The sequence below is a fragment of the Macrosteles quadrilineatus genome, unplaced genomic scaffold, assembly GCF_028750875.1.
Source record: "Macrosteles quadrilineatus isolate MER2022 unplaced genomic scaffold, UCM_ALF_1.0 Scaffold_8__2_contigs__length_117827958, whole genome shotgun sequence".
NCBI lineage: Eukaryota > Metazoa > Arthropoda > Insecta > Hemiptera > Cicadellidae > Macrosteles > Macrosteles quadrilineatus.
Genome location: NW_026542601.1, coordinates 74852758 through 74875024, shown reverse-complemented (window position 1 = coordinate 74875024; position 22267 = coordinate 74852758). Strand labels below are relative to the sequence as shown.

General features: G+C 35.5%; 1 protein-coding gene and 1 long non-coding RNA gene across 2 annotated transcripts; both read left to right on the top strand.

Moving 5' to 3' along the window:
* The first annotated feature begins 2811 nt into the window (after positions 1 to 2811).
* On the top strand, positions 2812 to 13148 carry LOC129001593 (uncharacterized). The gene is made up of 3 exons (XR_008491472.1): positions 2812 to 2936; positions 3048 to 3134; positions 13036 to 13148. It is a non-coding gene; the product is annotated as an uncharacterized LOC129001593 (long non-coding RNA).
* Positions 13149 to 17320: 4172 nt separating this feature from the next.
* Positions 17321 to 21500, top strand: LOC129001862 (uncharacterized). Its single transcript, XM_054429320.1, has 3 exons — positions 17321 to 17468; positions 17891 to 18025; positions 21204 to 21500. The coding sequence occupies exons 2-3, from the start codon at positions 17900 to 17902 to the stop codon at positions 21414 to 21416; spliced, it is 339 nt and encodes a 112-aa protein (XP_054285295.1). The 5' UTR covers positions 17321 to 17468; positions 17891 to 17899; the 3' UTR covers positions 21417 to 21500.
* Positions 21501 to 22267: the final 767 nt, after the last annotated feature.

The following is a 22267-nucleotide window of genomic DNA, read 5'->3' as shown; positions in this document are numbered from 1 at the left end:
TGTGCTTTTTATTTTCAGAAAAGGGGAAATGGTCTTATTTTAAGTCAAATGGGTGGTGAAAACGTAACTTGTCAGCCATTTTGATGACGTCATAAACGGAAAATGCAGTGGGTGTAGAGTAATACTCGAGTTGAAAACACTTCTTTATACACCTACATCAACATTAAATGGTAAAACTTGCACACAGCCCTAGATAAGATGTCGGACTTATTATAGGCGTTTATGCGCCAAATTAGGTGTTTTTGTGAGATTTATCTAGTTTCTTGACTTAAAGCTTTTGAGTAAAGCATATCGAATATATGGTATTTGTATAAAGCTCTTTAAACGTTCTGTTCTACAACCTTTTCTATAGGTTGTTTCTGATATATTGTATCAATAATACGTTATTAACAAAAATATTTAAAAATACGTTCGTGTCTTGTGTGTTATAACGACTCTCCACAGTTATGAAGAGGATTATGTATTGTGTTTTAACGATGGTACCTGCTTGAAAATGAACCTTTAGGTTCGAAACCTGGGTCGCTAACCTAAATTCCAGGATCACTGACAGTACTACAGGTATTTAACCTTTTTATTAAAAATACGGTATTTTTGCAAAATTACGAAAAATGTTCTAAACATACAACAAATGTGTAAATGTATGAAAGGTAACATGAAAACTTATCTTTCAAACAAAAAAGATTTATCCCGATCCAACAAAATAGTATGCAAAATATATAACTAATATACATATTATAAAAAAAATAATAATATACAAAATTATATAAGACATCCTTTGCCACCATATTGATGACGTCATAGCCGGAAACCGCGGGGGTAGGAGGTAAACACCCAGTAAACTCCCTAGACATCAAACTAAAATGTTATGCAAGAATATTTAGTATACGCAAGTTTGCACACTAAAATAGCCAGCAAGTGGACTAAAAAGCGTTTCTCGTCTTTTCTCAGTTCAGGCATCAATGTATGGTATTAGCCATGTTCAAGTCGCCTTTGGTTGATGTCATGTTCCCACTCCCTATCTTTCATCTTCAGTTACAGCAAACAATAGCAACATTTCTTCCTCGTCGTATGTCATATTTCTAACTAACAACACACCGTACTTGTTGACTGCACACATGCACACTAATAAATGACGACGAAAAATTACTGTAGACTGCTGTCACCGCAGTGTTGCGGAATCGCTCCGGTGTGATGGTGTGAACTCCCCAGCGATAACGCCGCGGTGGTGATGGTGGGTGGAGGAGATGAAAAAAACACACCAATATCGCCACCGCTATCGCCACTCTGGTGTGCGCAGGCCTTCCTTTTGGGCCATAATCACGGGGACAATCATTGACACTCGCGCGAATACTGCCAAATTGGGGATATATCACACAGGCCACAATTGAAACCCCGAACACTACCCTAAATCAAGGGAGTATCGTCACCAACACCCGCAACTGCGGCAAATTCATGAACATCTCCCATAGGCCGCAATCATGGGGATGGATATCATTATCGACAACCACTGCCTTGGCAAAATCATGAACATCTCCCTCGGGCCACAATCACGGGAACATCATTATCAACAATCGCGGCCGCGGTAAAATCGTGTGAACAATTCCCACGGACCGCAATCACGGGGACATCATTATTGACACCTGCGACCGCGGCAAAATCGTGAACATCTCCCGCGGGCCACAATCACAGGGGTATAGGGCATCATTATCGATACCCGCGGCCACGGAAAATTATGTACGTATCCATGGCCACCTGTATCCCTCCGGCCGAAATCACGGGGTCGCAGCAAACTGATGGTAAAAAAAAATTGTTTGTACTGAACAAAATATGTTTTCATCACTCCTTAACGAAAGTAACTATTTTCGATAACAGCTAACATCAATGAAAGTAGTCGTTTCCCAAGCTCTAATTTAGGGCGAGGGAAAATTGATCAGCTGATTTTCCCTCGCTCTAAATTTACTTTCCCTCGCTCTCAATTAGTTCTCCATTTATTCACTACGCGCGCTAGTGTTTTGTTACGGTTTAATTTAATGATTTTAATCAGCTGTATGTATTTTTAAAAGTTGTGTTATTCTTTTATTTGATGTTTAAACAAAATTTATTGAGAAATATACGTAGGTTTCTTTTTAGAAGATTTTATTTTATTTTGATGTTCAATCAAATTAATTGAGAAATAAAATTGTTTTATTATACTGAGGTCTGCTATTCTGTGTTTGTGTATTTTTACGTCGTGATGAAAAGTATCGTTCATAACTCGTACCGAAAGTTATTATCCGGCACTTGCTCCATTATTCCCGTCCTCGGCTTCGCCTCGTACGTGAAAATGGCTCTCACATACTCGGCTTCGCCTCGCACGTGAAATTGGGGTTTTATGTGTTCGGCTTCGCCTCACACAAAAACTTAGCGCGCGACGGATAATGCCACTTTCAGTCCTAGTAATGAAATATACTATTGTCAATCCTCTTTGGCCCCCTTATGTATGCGGCCAGTTGTACATCCAGAACTGGTTGATTTTATGGAGCTAATGAGCTTTACAAAAAATCCTTTGCCCAGGAATTTAGTATATTTATAAAACTTAAACTTTTCTGATTTATTATGCCGTGAAAAATTCTTTCTAAAAATAATCAATTTGTAATTAGATTATTGGGTTTAAAACGTAAAAATGTGTACCTCATTACAAATTAAATATCACAGTACTTATTTACAAGATTATGTATACATACTGTGAAGCCATTAAATGTACGTTGTGTGCCAGCCTGTTTCCCTTGCAGGTGCAACGTGCTTGTGAAGTAAGAAGAACAAGCTAGGTAATTTAGAAGTTTCTATTTTCTCTCATCCGCTCTCGCTCTGTCATTCTGTTTTCTGCCTAGCACCATTGAAGTCACTCGTGTTTTGTATCTCTTCCCATCTTATAAACCAACACAATGAGAGCTAAGGTATGTTACTTTTTATGCTAAACATAATCTAACGCAAGTCTTGTAAACTAATTTAATGACAATTTCCTTAAAATTCAATAAATACAATCTAATATTGGTTTTTACTTTCAGTGGAGGAAGAAGCGCATGCGAAGGCTGAAGAGGAAAAGGAGGAAGATGAGGGCGAGGTCCAAGTAGGCTAGGCGATGCTTTCTAAAAGTAAGTAAATTTTGTTTGTAAATCGTAGTTTTTAATTCAATACGTTTCTTGTCCAGAATGCCTCAACAATCACTACGAACTTAGGCATCTAGGCTAACTTATTGCTGTGCCCGGCATAGGCCTTCACAACCATGATAGCCTCTAACCCTGATTTGAGCTCTCTAATTCCTTATCAAGTAACATTGTAATTTCCTGATGCCGTGCCTCTTCTCTTAATTTGTTGTGTGATAGGCCTATCCTATTTCTAGCCGAAACTGTCTTCAATCCATTTAGGGCATAACTTTAACTCTTTGTGTGCCGTGGCCTGCGAAGGGACAAGACGAGAGATGAGACAATGATGTTGCTGTTGCGGGAGATAATAATGATGTTCACACTGCTGTGATGACCAGATTATTACCTCGATCGCGAGAGATGATAATGTTCAAACGGCCGCGATGGATGATCAGAATATTGCCACAATATTGTTGACGACGACGATACAGGGTTGCGGGAGATGATCAAAATTATTCCACGATCGCGGGAGACAATAAGTTAGTCAAGTTCACATGACCGTGTTAAATATTTATCATTTTACCGTGATAGGCCTAGCGAAAGATAATCACAACGTTTCCATGACTGTGGTCCCGAGACAATTAATGTTGATGTCTTAGCTTAAGGGCCGTGTGATAGGTTCATGATTTTTCCGTGATCTTGGAGGACAATGATGGGTAAGCATATTATACGGAGGCCACCCTTTTGCAGCGCTCTGTGGCGGTTAGCCTATGTTAGGTTGGGTTACCTATCATACATTTTTATGACTCGTCTGGTATCGTTGGATTCCTAACAAAACAAAGAAAGTCCTAAGTAGCCTACAAACATAAGGCTGTTTTATGCAACCTAACATAATCGCCGCTGCACACTGTTAAATAGGCTAGTAATAGTAAGTGGCCTTCGTATAAGTTAATAGGAAGGTATCTAATGACGATATTACACGACCCTGGGAAGTGGTTAGAATTACGCCACGATCGTGGAATTCGATGATGTGTTTCTGTTAGGCAGAGGATACGCTTTTGGTAACTGTGCGTGGATTAGGCGTCCGGCAGTTACTGTCATAACCTATCTTAACAAACCAAAGTTGCTGATGATGAAAAAATCGAATGAGGGTTAAATTCTGTTCATAAAATAAAACTCTAAATGCCTAAAATTCTAACAAAAGATATAGGGCCTACAGTGAAGAAGAAATGGAATTCTAAGCAAAATCTTTGACAAAAAGTTAGTGTACCTTGTTCGTTAGCCAAGTACAATCCACTACATCACGAACACCGATTGGCTGTACAACGTATGGTTGTGGTGATAAGTGTTCTGGGCCCCCACAACCCGGTGAAGTCACTGCCAGACGCTTAATCCATGTTCGGTTACCGGACGTGTATCCTCTGCGCTTCTATTAGGCCTACCTAGGGACGTTGCGATACCACCAATCTTCCGATACTTGGTATCGATACCGTATCGAATCTGCGGTATCGATACCAGTAAAGTATCGAATAAAAAGTATCGATACCGTAAGTATCGAATGAGTACGGTATCGAATGAAAATGTATGCCTTTATCGTGAGTTGTAATGAAATTGGCAGTTAAAACCTATATAATTAGAAGAATAATACATTAGTTTAAGAGCAAGCACCATAAGAGATAAGAATAATTCTTATTGTTCTATATTAAAAAAATAATATCACTATGAAATTTTTTTTACATTTTTGCACATGGGTTTCAGGTGTCTTTAACTAAAATTTTGTAAGGCCTGTATTATTAAAAGAACTTTTGAGGTTTTTGTAGATGCCCCATTCCATTTTAAAGTTATATATTTTACCATTAACATTTTATAAACATTTTCATTTTTAGATTAACATAGAGAATAATTTCTTAAAAATTGCAGCTAATGATGTTACTTTGAAATAAACAGTAGCCTATAACAGTAAACCAGATGTTGTAATAGCAAAAATTAGTTACTTCATGATTGATGTGTTTTGGAAAAATCAGACAACTCTCAGACAATGTAAAACGAACGTTTATTTTTACAACTTAAAAAGCTTATTAAAAAGTTGATGTACAGAAAATTTGTAGAATTGTGAATCAAAGTTAAGTGAGCCAAACAAAAACATCAAAAACAAAATGTAAAACATCTACAGGAACCACTCCTCATCTGACACACTATTTAAAAAAACAAGTTTGTCCAAAAACTTGGCTGATAAACGATTGCGTAGTTGGTTCACTGTGGAGCCAGCCTTGGAAAAAAGCCGCTCGCTGGGCACTGACGTAGCCATATGAAGTAAATTCTTTCTTGCTTGTTTATACAAGGCTGGAAAAACATTTTTCATGTCCTCCCATGCTTCCAATGGATGGGATTTTAAAGGCGTCACAGGATTTGAAAGGTACAAAGTTATCTCTGAAGAGTCAGCCTGTTTTCCTTTCTTGTTCTTCCCTTGGGCCAATTCTTTATGAGTTTGCCAAAAGTCAAACGCAGGATTAGTCTTTTCCTCTTCACTGGAATCTCCAGATACAGATGACTGAGAACTCTCTTCTTTGCAGACAGCTTTCAGTTTGGAAATGGCACTTCCACAAGCTGATGCATTTTGAAAATGAATATTTTTAAATCGAGGATCGAGGAGGGTGCTTATGGCTAGGCGATAATTTTGCTCAGCCTTTCCAAACCGTTTTGCCATTTCCGTCTCCAAGGTTTGTTTCACCGCTTTCATAGATGTACTAGTGGCATTGAATTTTCCTAACTGAGAAATTAGGCAGTTGATCATAGGAATGATTTTTGATACAGTTATGTATTTTTCCCCAGATATATCCGTAGTAGCAAACTCAAATGGTTTCAGGAGCGATGCAAGGTCTCGCAGATCTGAAATTTCCACCGCAGTTGGCATTTCTGGGCTGGTGTTATCATTTATTACAATCTGGCTCACTACTGACAAAAGCTCCAGAAAACGTTCGACCATGTAATAGGTCGAGTTCCATCTCGTTTTAACGTCGAGAATCATTTTCTTCACCTTTCCTTCTGGAACGTTACTTTCAATTTGAATTTTTCTCAATTTGTCCGAGTTGATGACACTGTTTTTGATGTACTTAACTACGGATCTTACTTTTGCTATTATTCCTACTACATCCGGATGGGAAACTGCTGCCATTGTAACCAAATTAAGGGTGTGGGCAAAGCAAGGCATCTGCTTATTAGGAAGAGCAATTTGAGCTGCTGCCACTATGTTTGAACCGTTATCAGTAACAATACTGATTACTTTCTCCTTCTCGATTTCCCAATCGGCTAAGATTTTTGTCAGGTTCTCACCAAGATATTCCGCTGTATGATTGGAATCTAACTGCTTACATGCCAGATCAATAGATATGATGCTGATACCATCTAAAAAATGGGCTGTGACTCCCAAGTATGATTTCTCAGCCATTGTCTCTGTCCAAACATCTGTTGAAAGACAAATATGCGTAGCTTTGTTTAACTTGGTTTTCAATCTACTGGAAACAGCTTCATATTTATTAATAAGCTGTTTTTTTAAGAAGTCAACTGAAGGGATCTTGAATGCTGGGGCCAGTTCATGCATGAGGTGTTTAAAACCCTCACCTTCAACCACAGCAAATGGACGGTTGTCCTTACAGATAAAATAAAGAATACTATTGACAGTTTTGGAGTAGCGAATGCCACCTACAGCAAAAGCACGGGCCTTGTTAAATGCTTCAGTTATTGGTGAAACTAAAGCCGCTTTATCAGCTTCTACGTTGACTGGACAGACTTCTATAGCCAAAGGATCGTTATAATCTAAGCTGGAATGTGATGTAGAAGCTAAAGAGGTTAAAGGTCTATTCACTAAGACGCTTCCTGTAGGCTTACCTTGTAATAGGCTTTGTTTGTCACTCTTTGATGCAGGTTCATCATCTTGGTTAACACTAACACTCTTATGGTTACTTTTCAAATGTTTTAATAAATTGCTTGTATTTCCACTAAACTTCACCTCTCTCAAACAAATCTTGCAAATGGCTGTTTTGGAATCTTTCTTCTGAAAGTGTTTCCACAGTTTACTTTTGGGAGGAGACATATTTTAATATTAATAATGAACACACTTAAACTTGTTATGTAACATAAAATCCTACACTGTGAATCACATTGAAACTAATAACTAAAAACCTCAAATAACAGTAAGCTGAAAACAATAACAACAGCAACCGGCACAGCGAAGCGGTAATATGACATGGACATGACGATGACAAATCGACTAAGCGTAGGCGGAGTGATATGTTACAGATGATGGTTATTGCTTTATAAGTAAACTCCACTTTAAATGGTATATTTAAATAAGGTTAGATTCAACAGCCTTATTTAATTTAAATCGATATGAGCCTTTGAAAGAAATCAACGTTTAAATTGGATAAAACATACATATTTATAAAATATAAATTAGAACTACTTTTTCGATACCGATACTGCATATTTTCTTCCGATACCGATAAAGTATCGCTTCATTCGATACCGATACCGATACCGCAAGTATCGAAAGAAAAGTATCGATACCTACTGGTATCGATAGTATCGCAACGTCCCTAGGCCTACCGTGGGAGACGAATATGAAGTTTCCGTTACCGCTGAGTGATATACAGGAACTTTTAACAACCACGGAAGACAGTGGTGATGTTTCTGTAACTGAGGAAGATATGCCTAGTCAGGATTTTGCAGTGATCGCTTATGATGATGTCATCAGTAGATGATAACGATAATTTTTACTTTGAGTTTGCCTTGATTGAAAATTTCAGGATGGCACACCTCTAGATATTAGGCTTAAAGCTATATTTTGATATATTTTTTGTAAACTCTCCTCGGTTTTTGTTCAGTTTCTACAACTCATCTAAAACGTGCTTAAACCGTTTTTAAACAGTCTGTTTATAATACTAACTACAACTCGCTTAAACAACTTTTTGGTTGCCGAGGCTTCCTTTAATTGCTAAAATCGGTTTTATATCAGCAATAATCTCTACTCACTAGGGGGCCAGAGTGGGAATTCGGCTTTCGGGTGGGAGGAAAAACTCGCTTATAATCGGGACAAAAGGGTAATTTCATGGGAAGACGGGTAATTTTTAAATTTAAAAAATGGGAATCTTTTTTTGAGTAACCGGGATGAAATAGCTAAAACGGGATGAAATCCCAATTTATTGAGGTTAATATCCCTATTTAAGGGATTTTTAAAATATTTTAGGGAAAAATTGCCAGTACCAACCTAATCAGATGTCGATGTGGCATTGCGTGGTTTGTTTGTCGCCTCGCTATTGGCCACAGTTAAAGAGTCAGCAAGACAAAGAGTATCCTCATCCTTATGGGGTGTATAGACTGTACAATTACATCCGAATTACTTAGATTATGCGGGTTCGTGGCTGCATTAAGTGTTTTGAAGTTAGGTTAGATTAGTAAGGTAATAATGTATAGATTAAGTTGACTGGGTTGTTTATTCATGTAACATTTACAACTTTTTATCATAGTATTGTTTTATGGTGAATCACAGTGTGATGAGCCCTCATGATGATTTGGACATAGTTACGAAATTAATACTTCCTGTCATATTTTTTTGTTTAACTGGCCTTACCCCCCCTCAGTCAAGTCCATAACTTCATTTAATACACTTCTTACAAAGTTTTTAAATACATCAGGAAGTGATTTTTGGGTGAGTTGTGGAAAGTGAATTTTTACCCATTCGCTACCGAGCGAGGCACGTTTGCGTCGGTCCGGTCACTCTCACAGACCAAAAGGAATCATCTGTTGCCTACAAACCAAGTGATCTAGGAATAACATTACCGGCAGACACCAAAGAAGAAATTTTGTTTAAATTGACTAATTGACTCTTCTATTAACCTAAGATGAATTAGAAAGCAAAAAATATTGCTTTTATTTATCTTTTTGAGAAATTTTTAAAACGCTGCATATAGGCCCTTAACTATTTACTATATACCGGGATACCGGTCAGTCTATTTAATGAAGTCGTTAAAAATAAATCACAAACATTAAAAATTAAACATGGAGTTCCTCAGGGATCTATTTTAGGACCATTATTATTTCTCTGCTATGTCCGTGGAATGCCCTCAATTTTAAAATCAAACATAGAAGCCAAAAGCCAGTTACTATTGTACGCAGACGATTCAAACCTAATTATTTCAGCTAAAAATTACCAAAATCTTGAACTGGCCTGTAATGAAAATTTGAGTAAAGTTCAATCATATTTTCTTAAAAATAAACTTTTAAACTGTCAAAAAACCAACCAAATCGTTTTTTCAGCCTCACAAAGAAAAGAAACAATAGAACCAAACATCCTGGTTGGAAACGAAAAAATAGAAAATCGAAAGCATACTAAATTTTTAGGGCTTTACGTAGACACATATTTTAAGTGGGATTATCATACACAATTCATAACACAAAAAATTTCTTCCGGGTTATATGTTTTGAGGCGTATGTCACTATTATATAGCCTGGACACCCTAAAATCAATATATTTTGTGCATATACATTCCCATCTGTCTTATGGTCTGGCAATCTATGGAGGAACGTCTAAACAAAATTTAGATACAGTTCTGAAACTCCAAAAAAAGCTATAAGAATCATGCTATACTTGGACAAACGAATAACTGTGAAGGATAAATTTTCAAAACTACATATTTTGACTGTCTATGATCAGTAGGCTATATAGTAGAATGTATTATGTGTGTCAAAAATCAACTACACAATTTGGAAATTAGAAAAGTCCATTCATATGACACTAGAAATAAGAATGATATAAATTTATCAAAACATAACCTCAGCTTCTTTGAAAAAAAGGGAACCTTTATGGGATCAAAATTTTTAAACCATCTTCCTACAAAATTAAAAAGTAAAATAAACCAAAATAATTTCAAAAAAATAGCTAAGAATCATCTGTTGCAAACGAGCTATTATTCATTTGAAGAGTTTTTTCAATGTAAAAACGACTAAATAAATAAGGTTGAGGTGCTCTGATGGAAAAAAATGAAACTGTATGCGGTTCCTACTTTTCTGTAAATCGAAATCAAAATGCATACAAATTAGTTATAGTCTGACACTATTCATGTATGTATATACAATATGAATAAAGCATTTTTGATTTGATTTGATTTGAAACCATTAGAAAAGATTGAATTTCTGTTACGATAATGCACGTATGCGTCGTTGTGATTTTCTTATTTAAGCTTGTTTGAAGGTAAAGTTCAAACAAATCAACAATGTGGCCAACTGTTGTGTGACAAACCAATCGTCATATCCATTGACCAAGCAACGCACAAGTGCGGCAGATATCGTTTCGGACCGATACGAAGAGATCAGGGCTTTAAATTAGACCGTTGCTAAGGAATACGCTGTTTGATAACAACTGCGTCGTCAGTTTATTCCTAGAAGTGACCAGCCTACTGTGAGAAACTATTCGAAGCACAAATGCGTCGCTGGTCTGCGAGAATGAAAATTCCATATAATTGTGGTAGCAAACGTGTTAATCAGAGTAATATTTCAAATTAATTGTACGGTATACTTGTTCCATGCGATATTAGGTATATTAACGTGATCAAAATTTAATAGTACGAGTTGAGTAAAACGAAAAAAAAAAATGAATTTGAGGTCCATTGAATGGTTTGGATGCTAAGTTAATATGGCGGTTTGTACGAGTTCGAATCGTAACAGCCTACTGCTTTAATTTTACTACGGCTTTGTAAGCTATTGCATTCATACCTAATTAAAAATGTTTGTAGGCCTGAGTTTCCTTTTTAAATCATTTTTTTAGTTCTTAATATTTTTGTTTTTAAAACAAACAGTGTAATCTAGGTACCTACATTAAGATAACATCAAACCTGAAATAATCTTGAAAAATATGTGAATATGCTGGGAAACCTTAAAAATATGAATACGCTTATTCCAGTTCTTGTTACTTAAGCTGCGTTGTCCAAGGCGCGTCTGTTGCGTCTGACGCAGAGCGATGATCGCCGAGCGATGATCGCTGAGCGTCGATCGCTTAGAGGCCCGTTGTCCAAGAACGCGTCTATTCAGTTCAACAGTTGGTTGCTCACTGTGTTAAAATTTATTTTGCTCTCACTATTTGCGTTAAGAGCCAAGTGTTGAAGATCCTGTTCATCGAAGAGATAGAAAACGAGGAAATTCTGGACCTTTAGTGAACCTCGATTGTGTACCCACAGTGTTTTCAAAAAGAGAAGTGAGGAAGGATATTTTTAGAATACTTATCAAAAACCACTTTAATGCAGACAAGAGTCTGTTAAGTGATTTTTTTTTTACTTTTAATGGAAACAGTTTAAGTTCCGTTAAATCCTTTAAAGTTAGAGTTGTAATAATTTAATTTAACACTAATTTATTATTATTTTAAAATTTTTCTTTACTTAAATACAGATATCTCCTATTCTAAATAACTCCCAATATGTAATCCATAGCTAAAATAAAAGTCAATACTATGGTGAATTATTTTAGACAATAACTTTAATTTAATTTTGATTTAATTTTGTGTTTTTGTTCAACTCAAATGGAAGCCCTTACATTACTGAATATTTTAAGATTGAAACGAACTGCAAGCGTTTATAAGAACTGGAGATATTAAAAAAATTATAAAAGTACGAAACGTCTATAAGAAATGTATGGGGAAGAGTTTTTGTTTGAATATCTTTAAAACGAAAAAAAAAATAAAAACGGATTCCCACATTGAAATTAGCATGAAAATCTAGTTTTGTAAATTATGTGTCACAACACTATCATTACATAAAAACAATATGTATATCCAATATGGCGGATCCAAGATGGCGGCCATAAACGTGTTTCCTATCGAAATGAAGTACTAATCACCCAATAAATACTGGTGGTGATCTTAAGTAAATATCTCGAAAATGTGCATAAAAAATGCATGTGGAATCATTTTTTATTATTTTTCCAATGTTGGAAAAAGCCACCATTTTTTATAATGATTTTAGGGGGTTTCCCATGGACCGATTTTTGGCAACCTTTTAGTATATCACTCAGCAGACTCAACACTACAAAATAAAACCCCTAAAACATTATCTTGCAATATTTTTAGGTCATATTCTATATTTCTTTGACTATATCCATTACATTAAGATACTGTATATTGTGGAGTATACGGGAGAACACAGAAACAACAATGCAATAGACGCAATAGACGCTGGCCGTCAGTGATCCCGTCTGCTCCCGGAGCAGTGCCCCGCGTCAGACGCTAGAGACGCTCCCTTGGACAACAGGCCCATTGAAATCAATGCTTAGCAGTCACTGAGCGTCCATCGCTAGCGTCTATTACTCAGCGTCAGACGCAACAGACGCGTTCTTGGACAACGGGCCTTTAGTGGCTTTGGATTTTGTATTGATTAAAGAATCTCTTGAAATCATGATAAGATAACAAAAAGTGTGATGCAAGATATCTCGTGAGATTATGGCAGCATGGTGGTCTCCTGTGATATTTGCAATATTATCTATCTAACAGTTTTTTAACAAAAATCAAATATCCTAAGGTTTCTTTTCTGTAAATTGTCAAAAATACAGATGTGTACATAGGCTGAATTTTTCCAAACTTTGGGTATCAATGAATTAGCCTACTGTTGGGCTAGGCTCATTATAATTTATATTTGATTTTTTTTTTGTTTGGTTATATGCTTATAAAACAGGATTGGCAAAAGTTTAATTTTATGTATGTTTTATAACAAATAATCAAGAACTGTAACCAATTTGCAATAAATAAGGACAAATGTACCGGTACTAATAGTTGGTCATAGATTGAGGCAGAAAAATGATGTTTTTGAATTTTAAAAGTTGTGTTTTTATTGTTCTAATTAACTTAGTGCTTTTGTTTTTGTTTCAGATGGATGATCAAGATAATATTCAACTCCTCCTCATCAACAAAATGTTAACCTAATTTGTTTAAGCCTCTTTTTATAAATTGACAAATAAAAATATTGTTTTGGTCATTCTAGATCTTTGACTTTTATTTACAGTATAGCTCCTGGTTTAACGAATAGTAGGCCTAATAGTTTGCAGAATAATCAAGTATGTAGCCTAACCACTTTAAAGATTTGGGCGGATGGTATTTATTGATATTGTGTTATTTTGTATAGGCCTAGTGAGAAGACATTTACTTCGTAGTTTTTTGACTAGGCCTATGCCTTCAAAAATATTTTGATAAAGAATATTAATTATAAACGGCAGTCACTGTTGTATTATCACTGCTTATTTTATTAAGGAGTTGTAGAAGTTGGTCACCTGGACAAGTACCGTAAGTTAGTTGAGAAGTAGACCAAAACATTTTCAGGTTAAATACAACCATAGTTAAACATACTCCCTTAGTCTGTGTTGCTTAGTCTATGATAACTCACTGAGGTGTCCTATACCTAGGGTACATAAATAAAGAATACAGTAACAAGGGGTTGAAAATATATTTTTAAAATGTCAGTTCTAAAGCACTGTTTACTTAATACATTGACAAGTGTTTGAGACAAAAAAGTTTAAACCAACAAAAGTCTTGTTTACATTGGGGCTTCACAACTCTGACTTTTGCTGTAAGACTTAAGCTGTGAACTACGGCTAAGAATAAGTTGTAGAACTTAGTTATCTTGCCATACTTAGGAAAAGGTAACAATCTTGAGCTAGATATCCATAGTTAAATCTGCAAAGTATATTATTTCTAGGCCCTATAATAGCAAGAAGACTTGACCAGTATCTTTTGACTAATTCAATAGTCAATGCTAGTATCCAAAAACATGACCATAACTGTTTTGCTGAATTGTTTTCTGAAGAGATTAAGTGAATAAACATTTGTTTATGTCCATAGGTAACTAACTCCTTGTGCAGAAATTAACAGGTTAGCTTCTACCATCTATCTACAGGGTGTTTTTTTAAAAACTTGCATCTTTATTTATGTAAAAACCGCAATAGATAGAAATATGCAGTTTGCGGGAATCATCTATTGACGTAGGGGGACCAATTGTTTTGAATTCAACGTTACATTCACATTCCCCCCCTTTCCCCCCCTGCCCCCAACTTAATTTTTTTAAATAGCAAGGTACCCCTTGTGACATATCAAATAAAAGAGCATGAAAAAAGAAAATTTTTGATGAAAAAAAATTGAAAATTGGTTCATAAATTTGTGAGATATTTCCCCCTTCACCCCCCCGGAACTTATTTTTTTTTAATAGCAAAGTACCCCTTGTGACATATCAAATGAAAGAGCATGAAAAAAGAAAAATTTTGGCGAAATTTATTTTTCATTTGATATGTCACAAGGGCGGGTACCTTGCTATTAAAAAACAAGTTATGGGTAGGGGAAAAGGGGGGTAATTATCTCACAAATTCATGAGCCGAATTTATTTTTTTTTCACCAAAAATTTTCTTTTTTCATGCTCTTTTATTTGATATGTCACAAGGGGTACTTTGCTATTAAAAAAAAAAATTAAGTTCCGGGGGGGTGAAGGGGGAAATATCTCACAAATTTATGAACCGATTTTCAATTTTTTTTCATCAAAAATTTTCTTTTTTCATGCTCTTTTATTTGATATGTCACAAGGGGTACCTTGCTATTTAAAAAAATTAAGTTGAGGGCAGGGGGGGAATGTGAATGGAACGTTGAATTCAAAAAAATTGGTCCCCCTACGTCAATAGATGATTCCCGCAAACTGCATATTTCTATCTATTGCGGTTTTTACATAAATAAAGATGCAAGTTTTTAAAAAAACACCCTGTATACTATTATAAAAAAGAGGTGGTTGCTGTATGTGTGTATGGGAAAAGTAAACTCGAAAAATACTGGTTGGATTGGGCTGAAATTTGGCATGATGATAGCTCACATTCCCGATTAACATATAGGCATATTCTTATTTCAAAAATCCTTTCGGGCTCCGCCCCAGTGGCTCTGGAATTTCCCATGTTAACCTTATGAGAAATGGAATTATTGAATCTTAACAGCTGTTTCAATTAAACAAGTTGGTTCTGTTCTATGATGTTCAATAGCATTAAAGTTACAAGGATTACCAACAGGGTGCAGCACAATTATTTCTTTTACATTTATGACAACAGCTAATTTGCAACCAAAAGGTGAGTGAGCGTAGCGAACGAACTTCAACCTGGAGGCGAGTTAGCGTAGCGAACGAGCTAACCTGAAGGCAAGTGAGCGCAGCGAACGAGCTCCAACCTAAAGGTGAGTGAGCGTAGCGAACGAGCTCCAACCTAAAGGTGAGTGAGCGTAGCGAACAAACTTCAACCAGGACGTGATTGAGCCATGCGAACGAGATAATCTTGAAAATTAAGAAGTTAAACGGGGCAAAGCCCGCGGGTTACAGCTAGTATATGATATAATTTTGTCAAGTCCTTCGCAAAATTTAGGCGGTTTAAGGTGAATGTTTCCTGGGTTCCCCCACCACTTTCATTATATCAGCTGTCGGCTATTGTTTCAATGATGGGGTGAGGTGGAGGGAATGGCATCTCTTCCGACTTCCCCTCAAACTGCCTAAATGTTGTGAATGGCGTATAATAGTGTAACTTAGGTGCTACTACTCAGGGGCGAAAGGGTGCAACTAAGCTATTCAGTATATTTATGAAGTTGGTGTTTGTTATGAAGGTTGCTGGTAGAATCCTGACAAAATTCAGTAGCTTTTTGATGGTTTGAAATTGGGCCCAACTGTGCTTGATCATTGAGCTTTCAATACATGATCCTGGTTAATGAAACAGCTGGTCTTTCGTGGGCCAAAAGAAAATATCAGAAATTTGCCATTGCTATTAGCATTGACTATTAATAATTGGATACTAAAGTAGACATCAAATTTAAATATACCAGCTGTTGCGAGTTTTTTTTTTTATATAAAAAGTGTAGTGTGAGCCAGTCACAGAATGTGCTAACATTCTATTTTCTGTCTGATTATTTGTTGCATAACAGTTCTTATAGCTTAATAAGTCGTTACTTCAGTTTGACTTGGAAAAAAACATGAAGAAAACATGACAGAAATTAGTAATTTAGATCAGCAGTGCAATCTGTCGAATCACATCAATTACGACGAATGTGATAAAGAAACTGGGTCTAGTTGTGTCAACAAGGATCTAAAATCTGACCCCGTCCTCAGGTAAGAAAGTATTATTTAACATTATAACTACAAGATTCACAAACCCAGCCAAAGCAGGGAAAACACATTAAAGACCACTCACATAACAGTACTGTGGCCAAATGCCAAGGAAAACAAAAACTCTGAAATCAAAGAGAGACTGTAAAGCACAACATAGCAGTAGTAGTATTATAGTATGCTAGTAAGTACAGTAAAACCATACTAACGGTACTTCCGGAGTGCACGCCGATTCAGATTTTCAGCGCGTGGTTAATCTGAGTCAGATATCTTGTTGGTGGCCCCAATGGAAGCAGGAAATACGCTGCCAGTACTGACTCGGTTAGCAAAGAAGTAAGTCATTCGTTGATCGAAACTGATTATTAAAATTTAACATTGAATTGTAAGAAACTGGTGTAACATAAATAAACAAAACAATTTTCCTTAAGAGCGTTTGGTGGTTACTCTAAAAGTAAGGATGAAAAAATTCAATATTTTACTCTAAAAATAAAATTTAATTAAATAGTATGTGTACGAGCAAAATCTGATAAGGACTCTGAAACCAGAATGAAGAATTCAATCCGGTAAGCAGGTGCCTGCACGCGGGCTCGGCAACCGGCAGCCACTATGGCCACTTCCATTTGAATGCATGTGCCATTCCTGTCGCCAAGAATCTGAATCAGCGTGCACTCTGGACGTACCGTAGCTCGACAATTTTGTGGACCTAGAGGTTATTGACTATTGAGCCTAGGGGTTGTCAAGTTATCCAGAAAATTTAAAATGTAATGGGTTTTTTTAATATGAACAAATAACAGACTATTTAATTTTTACATTTAAATTTATTCCTTACATGAGAATTTGTACATATTGAGTAAATAATCTTCAAAGGAATCTTAAATATTCAACAATTAAAACTAAATGTTCTGAAAAAAATTAAACTAGTAAGACAAAGCGAACTATAGTGTGCCTTGTCAGCTGATAGTGTAGCTGTTACTGTCGAGTTAGTGAGGTTTCACTGTACGAGCAACAATAAAAAATTAGAACACAATTTAGCACGTCTGAAAAAATAAGTTAACTCAAGAGAGACAGTGGCCATCATCGGACTGTTCTTTAAATGGCCAAAATAATGGTGGGATCTGGAAATAATGTCTATCCTGAAAACAACCTGGCGATAAGACGACAACCACAAAAAATGTAAAAACTGACTTTGGTGAGATGATTAGGTTATATGACCCAAGGTCCATTGGGTACCTTACTGGGTGCACCACTTTTCAAAGTCAAAGCTTTCTTACTTCATTCACATTCATCTTCAGACCCCCATCTCAAAGATCACCAGAATCATATAACTCAGTAGTCTTTATTCCAGTAGAAAAATAGACAATGACCTTAAAACAGGATTAATAATATCAGGAACTTTGCAAAAGTATTGAGCACAGAGTAAAAAGTCGAATAAAATTTATATTTGTATGCGATCATTATTTCACAGGATAAACAAAGGATGATTTCCAATCAATGTACTGTAACTCAAATACTTGTCATATGACTGAAAAGCTTCAAACCATCATATTTAATTTGTAACCTATCAAAATGTTTGTTTACTAATAAAGTAAAGCATGTATAGTTGTATTTTAGGGATTGATCATGGCTAAAGAATATAAGGATAAGAAAAAACCTCATTGGGAGCCATCTCACCAAATTAAACGTCCAGATGGAATAAAATCTTCAGACTACACCAATGCCAAACAGTTCATTCCTTCCTATGAAAAAGTAAGTTTGATTTGAACTAGTGAAAAGTAAGTAAAATTAGAATAGTTAAAAGCACAATCTAATTTTCAGAATCGGCTTGCAGTTCTGTTTAATTCCTTCTGCCTTGTTTTGATGAATCATTTCTCACCTTTTAAGCTCAAAAATTTTCATAAATCGGTTAAACTATTTTATACAAACACATTGGATTCTTCTGGAAGCTCTAAGGTCATGATTATACAGCAACTCATTAGGTACCGGTACCTATGTCCACATTTGTGAGCTTCTGTGTGCACCAAACGCATGCCTCTTAGCACACGCCTGGACGCAAGTAAAGCATTGGTCAAGATAAGCCCGAATTGACTTGGCAAGAGCCCAATTCCATAGGGCAAGACGATCCGCCAGCATTGGATTTCTTTGCGTTTCAACATGAATCAACTGCTTTACATTTTTGACAATTTGTCCATGTTGTTGTTTGGAGCAACATGACAATGAAGATACCTTTCAATTCATAGAAGATTATCACTATCATGTGAGTTTGTGGGACATACAGAGTAAATTTACACTAACAATACACAGCGGAATGACACCTGCTCGGATTTAGCTAAAAAATTCAACATGAACATGAAGGGTGTGCGGAATGAAGTTAAAAGCTGTGGTCATATTTTTCAAAAGAGCAACAAAAGTAATACAAAAAAGTCGTACGGGACCTGATAGCAAGTACGAGACACCTTGGTTTGCATATTCCTCATTAATTTTCATGCGTATGGACAGTTGAAAGGCATGCTCCAAAAGCATTCAACAACGCATGTGTTTATGCATGACCAATTGACAGTGCACGAGTGTGGACATAGCTTTTCCCAGTCAGCAAATAAATGCAGCGTTTGGAGATTCCACAATTGTTTGGATTTCTCCTTTGTGGCTTCCACAAAAAAAATCCACAACCCAACTGCTTATCCTAATCTCACTAAAATTACACTTTAAACCCGCCTCCTTCTCGAAGCAGTCTACCTAATACAAATAAGTCTTCTTAATCTTTCAGTGTGTTGTCACCAATAAATATTAAATGAAAAATGCAATTAATAACACTAAATAATTTCCAACAGCTCAGAAATAACTCAATTGAAATTGCAGATGAATCTTTAAAACATGGTACACATCTCAAAGTACATAGATGAAGTGTTAAATCTTCCTTAAAATGTCTTAACATACTATCCTGGTGCTACAGCCCTTTGCTTGCTTTTTAGCCTCCATAACAATCTTCCTCAATGCTTTGGAGTGCCATGCTGTCTATCTGTGTCTTTGTTTTACAGTTGTCTATTCTAATATTCTTTTAGCCTCCTCCACTCCATCTATCCACATCAATTGTGGCCGTCCCATTCGCCCTTCTTCATGAGGTGAATATCCTGCCATTCATGATTTGCTTGCAATTCACTCTTCAGGCATGTCAGCTAAGCTTTTGTAAGAAGAGAAGTTTATTAAAACTAATCCACCATCTTTAAATTTTTTTACTCTCAAGTTTCTGTTTACAAATTGATGAAAGAATAGATATTGGTTTTTAAATTTTATTTCAAATTCCTATTCAAACCCCTGGCCAACTATCGAATCGACCAGTTATGTATCCAGCATGCTTCAGATTTGTAGACAAGCTCTATAATCACTCAGCAACCAAGACGATTGATTGAATCCCTGAGGGACATCTATCATTACTTTGCATAGATGCTACAATTTTTCTATCATTATAAGTTAGTGTATTCTTTTTGATTCTTTGAAATTTATTTTGAAGTTGTAATTCACAGGGAAGTAGAAACTTAATGGTTCGATTTTGGGATAAACCTAGTTAATCGATAATACTACAGTTGTCCTAGCTCAGTATAGTATGGGAGTATACTATTGAAGATTTTAAAATAATGTAATATAGGAATATTTTTATTTTCATATCTATGTATAATTTTGAAGACTTTTGTATATGTTTAAGAGCAATTCAGTTTAAGATAATATCCCATATAGGGAATGATATTAGCATAGGTCTCATAGTATGTAGACAAACGAGAAAAAATTAACCAACCGATTTTAATGAAATTTGGTACTAACGTGAAACCTAGGTTTATTTGAATGAGTGTGCAAACCAGCTTGATTCGACTAAGGTATTTGGACTTGCGGAAGGGGGGGGGGGGGGTTATGGGGTAGAAATAGGTTTTTTTTAATTTTTGCAGTCCAAACCATTTTTAGAGCTTTTAATAAAAATTAGTTCATGGCAGTGTTGTTAACTGGCTTAATGGTTAAGGGAAAAATTCCTAAAAACTTAAAACTTAAAATTTCTGCGTTATTCTTAAGGAAAATAAATAAAATGTTGAAGTTAATTGTTTATGGACATATTTTGATTAAATTTGGAAAATTTATTTACTCCATACTAAACTATTTACATTTCACTAAAAAAGTATTCTATTACCTTCCCTGTAGCAGCAAACCATGTTTATCTATTTTTTTTTTTAATAGGGAATAAATCTGACATTTTAAGGAGGTATTTTAGTAAAGATATAATAAGGCAAATGGAACGGGTGGCGTCGTCCTGTAATCCAGCTACTAGGAGGTCACGAATTGTGGATATTTATAGTCATGCACTGTGGATGTGATACTCCCTGGTGTGGATTAACATCCGCACGAGTGAGTACTACGACTATCCGCATTACTATCCTGATAATTAGACCAATTCGTATATACCAAGGCAAAAAAATTTGGTTCGGATTCCACTATAAACTGTAGGTCCCTTAGTTGCCATTGGCTGTATGGGCTATTAATTAACAGCTGTGTCTAAGGAATGTCCACCTTAGTCACTAACAAGACTACAAGATCGTGCCACTCATACTACACTCATCTCCATTCATACTTGGCTTAAAATACCTACTTTGTATGGTCGCCATTTAATAAGAAAGTATTAAAGAAATTCGCTCAGTCTCCAGGTTTGTTGCTGCGGCGGGGATATTTGTAATGTCATTGGCTACACTATCTGAAGCACAGACCTAAACCAACAGTAACAGTGTAAACACTCTATTTCTTTTCTAATTGATAACTATTAGAATTAGTTGAAAGTAAAAATAGTAAAAAGTTTAAAAAAATGTAATAAAAAATAATAAAGTAATAGAGTCATAAAAAAATTAAAAAGTAAAACCTTCCTCTTTTTTTGTATTGTTTGGTTTAGGAACCTACTAAAATGGCCTACATAATGAGCAACGAATATGCAAGAATTTGGCAAAAAGAACGAGAAGAATTCGACAAGTCTGTTGTTCAAGAAACTAAGCCCCCTGCCAAGAAGATCATTGTTAGAGGGGTAAAGAAAAAGCCAAATCTCAAGAAAGATAGTGAAATAAACGTCAATTTGAAAAAGGGAAAATCTAAAATTCTGAAACCTTAGTTAAAAATTAAATGTGCAAAGCAATTTATAACTCTTGTTGATGTTCATAAAATTGTGTACATTAAACTGACAAATTTCAGCATATACTGTAAATGTTTTTTATTAGAACCTTATATAAACAAATTATGGGTTTTCAGTTTCACATTTTTGAGTTGTTTATAACTAAGGTAATTGAGCATGGAATTCAGAGACATGTTCTGGGCCACCCTATTAAATGTAGTTAAAGGGGTCTTAGGTTTTTTGGGGGGGCGAAGGAAGAGAATAATTCCCTTTGTTATGGGGGGGGGTGCAATAATCTCTTGGGGTCCATAGCACTGCTCATATGCAAACCAAACCGCAGATATATCTCCTTATTTTAGGACTTTCTGAATGTTGTGAGTTTTACCGTTTTACTGTTGTAAGAAATATTTTTTTAAATTATTAAATTAATTGTTTTATAATTTGTGTAAAACGTTTCTTTTGAATTTATAAGATCTTCTATTACTAGGTCCTATGAAATTTACTAACTTAGTGAAAATTGTTTGCAGGGCCACAAATATAATAATAGGATTTCTTTACTGTTTTTTTATGAAGAGATATTGTGTGAACAACCAGTTTGATTTTCAACCAGATTCTGTGACGACTATTTCTGGAACATAGCCTACAAATTTTACTTATACACAATAACAATCAATTAATTTTTAACTTAGACTACACAAAAAATACCAACTAGTCGTAAAAATCATACACACAACACATTTACTCATAACATTTTAGATAAAAATTTAGATTTATACATTTGATAGTTTTTTAAAAAGAGTAGTGTACTATGTGTTTGTGTGGTTTCTTTTTAAATTTTTCTTGATGGTATT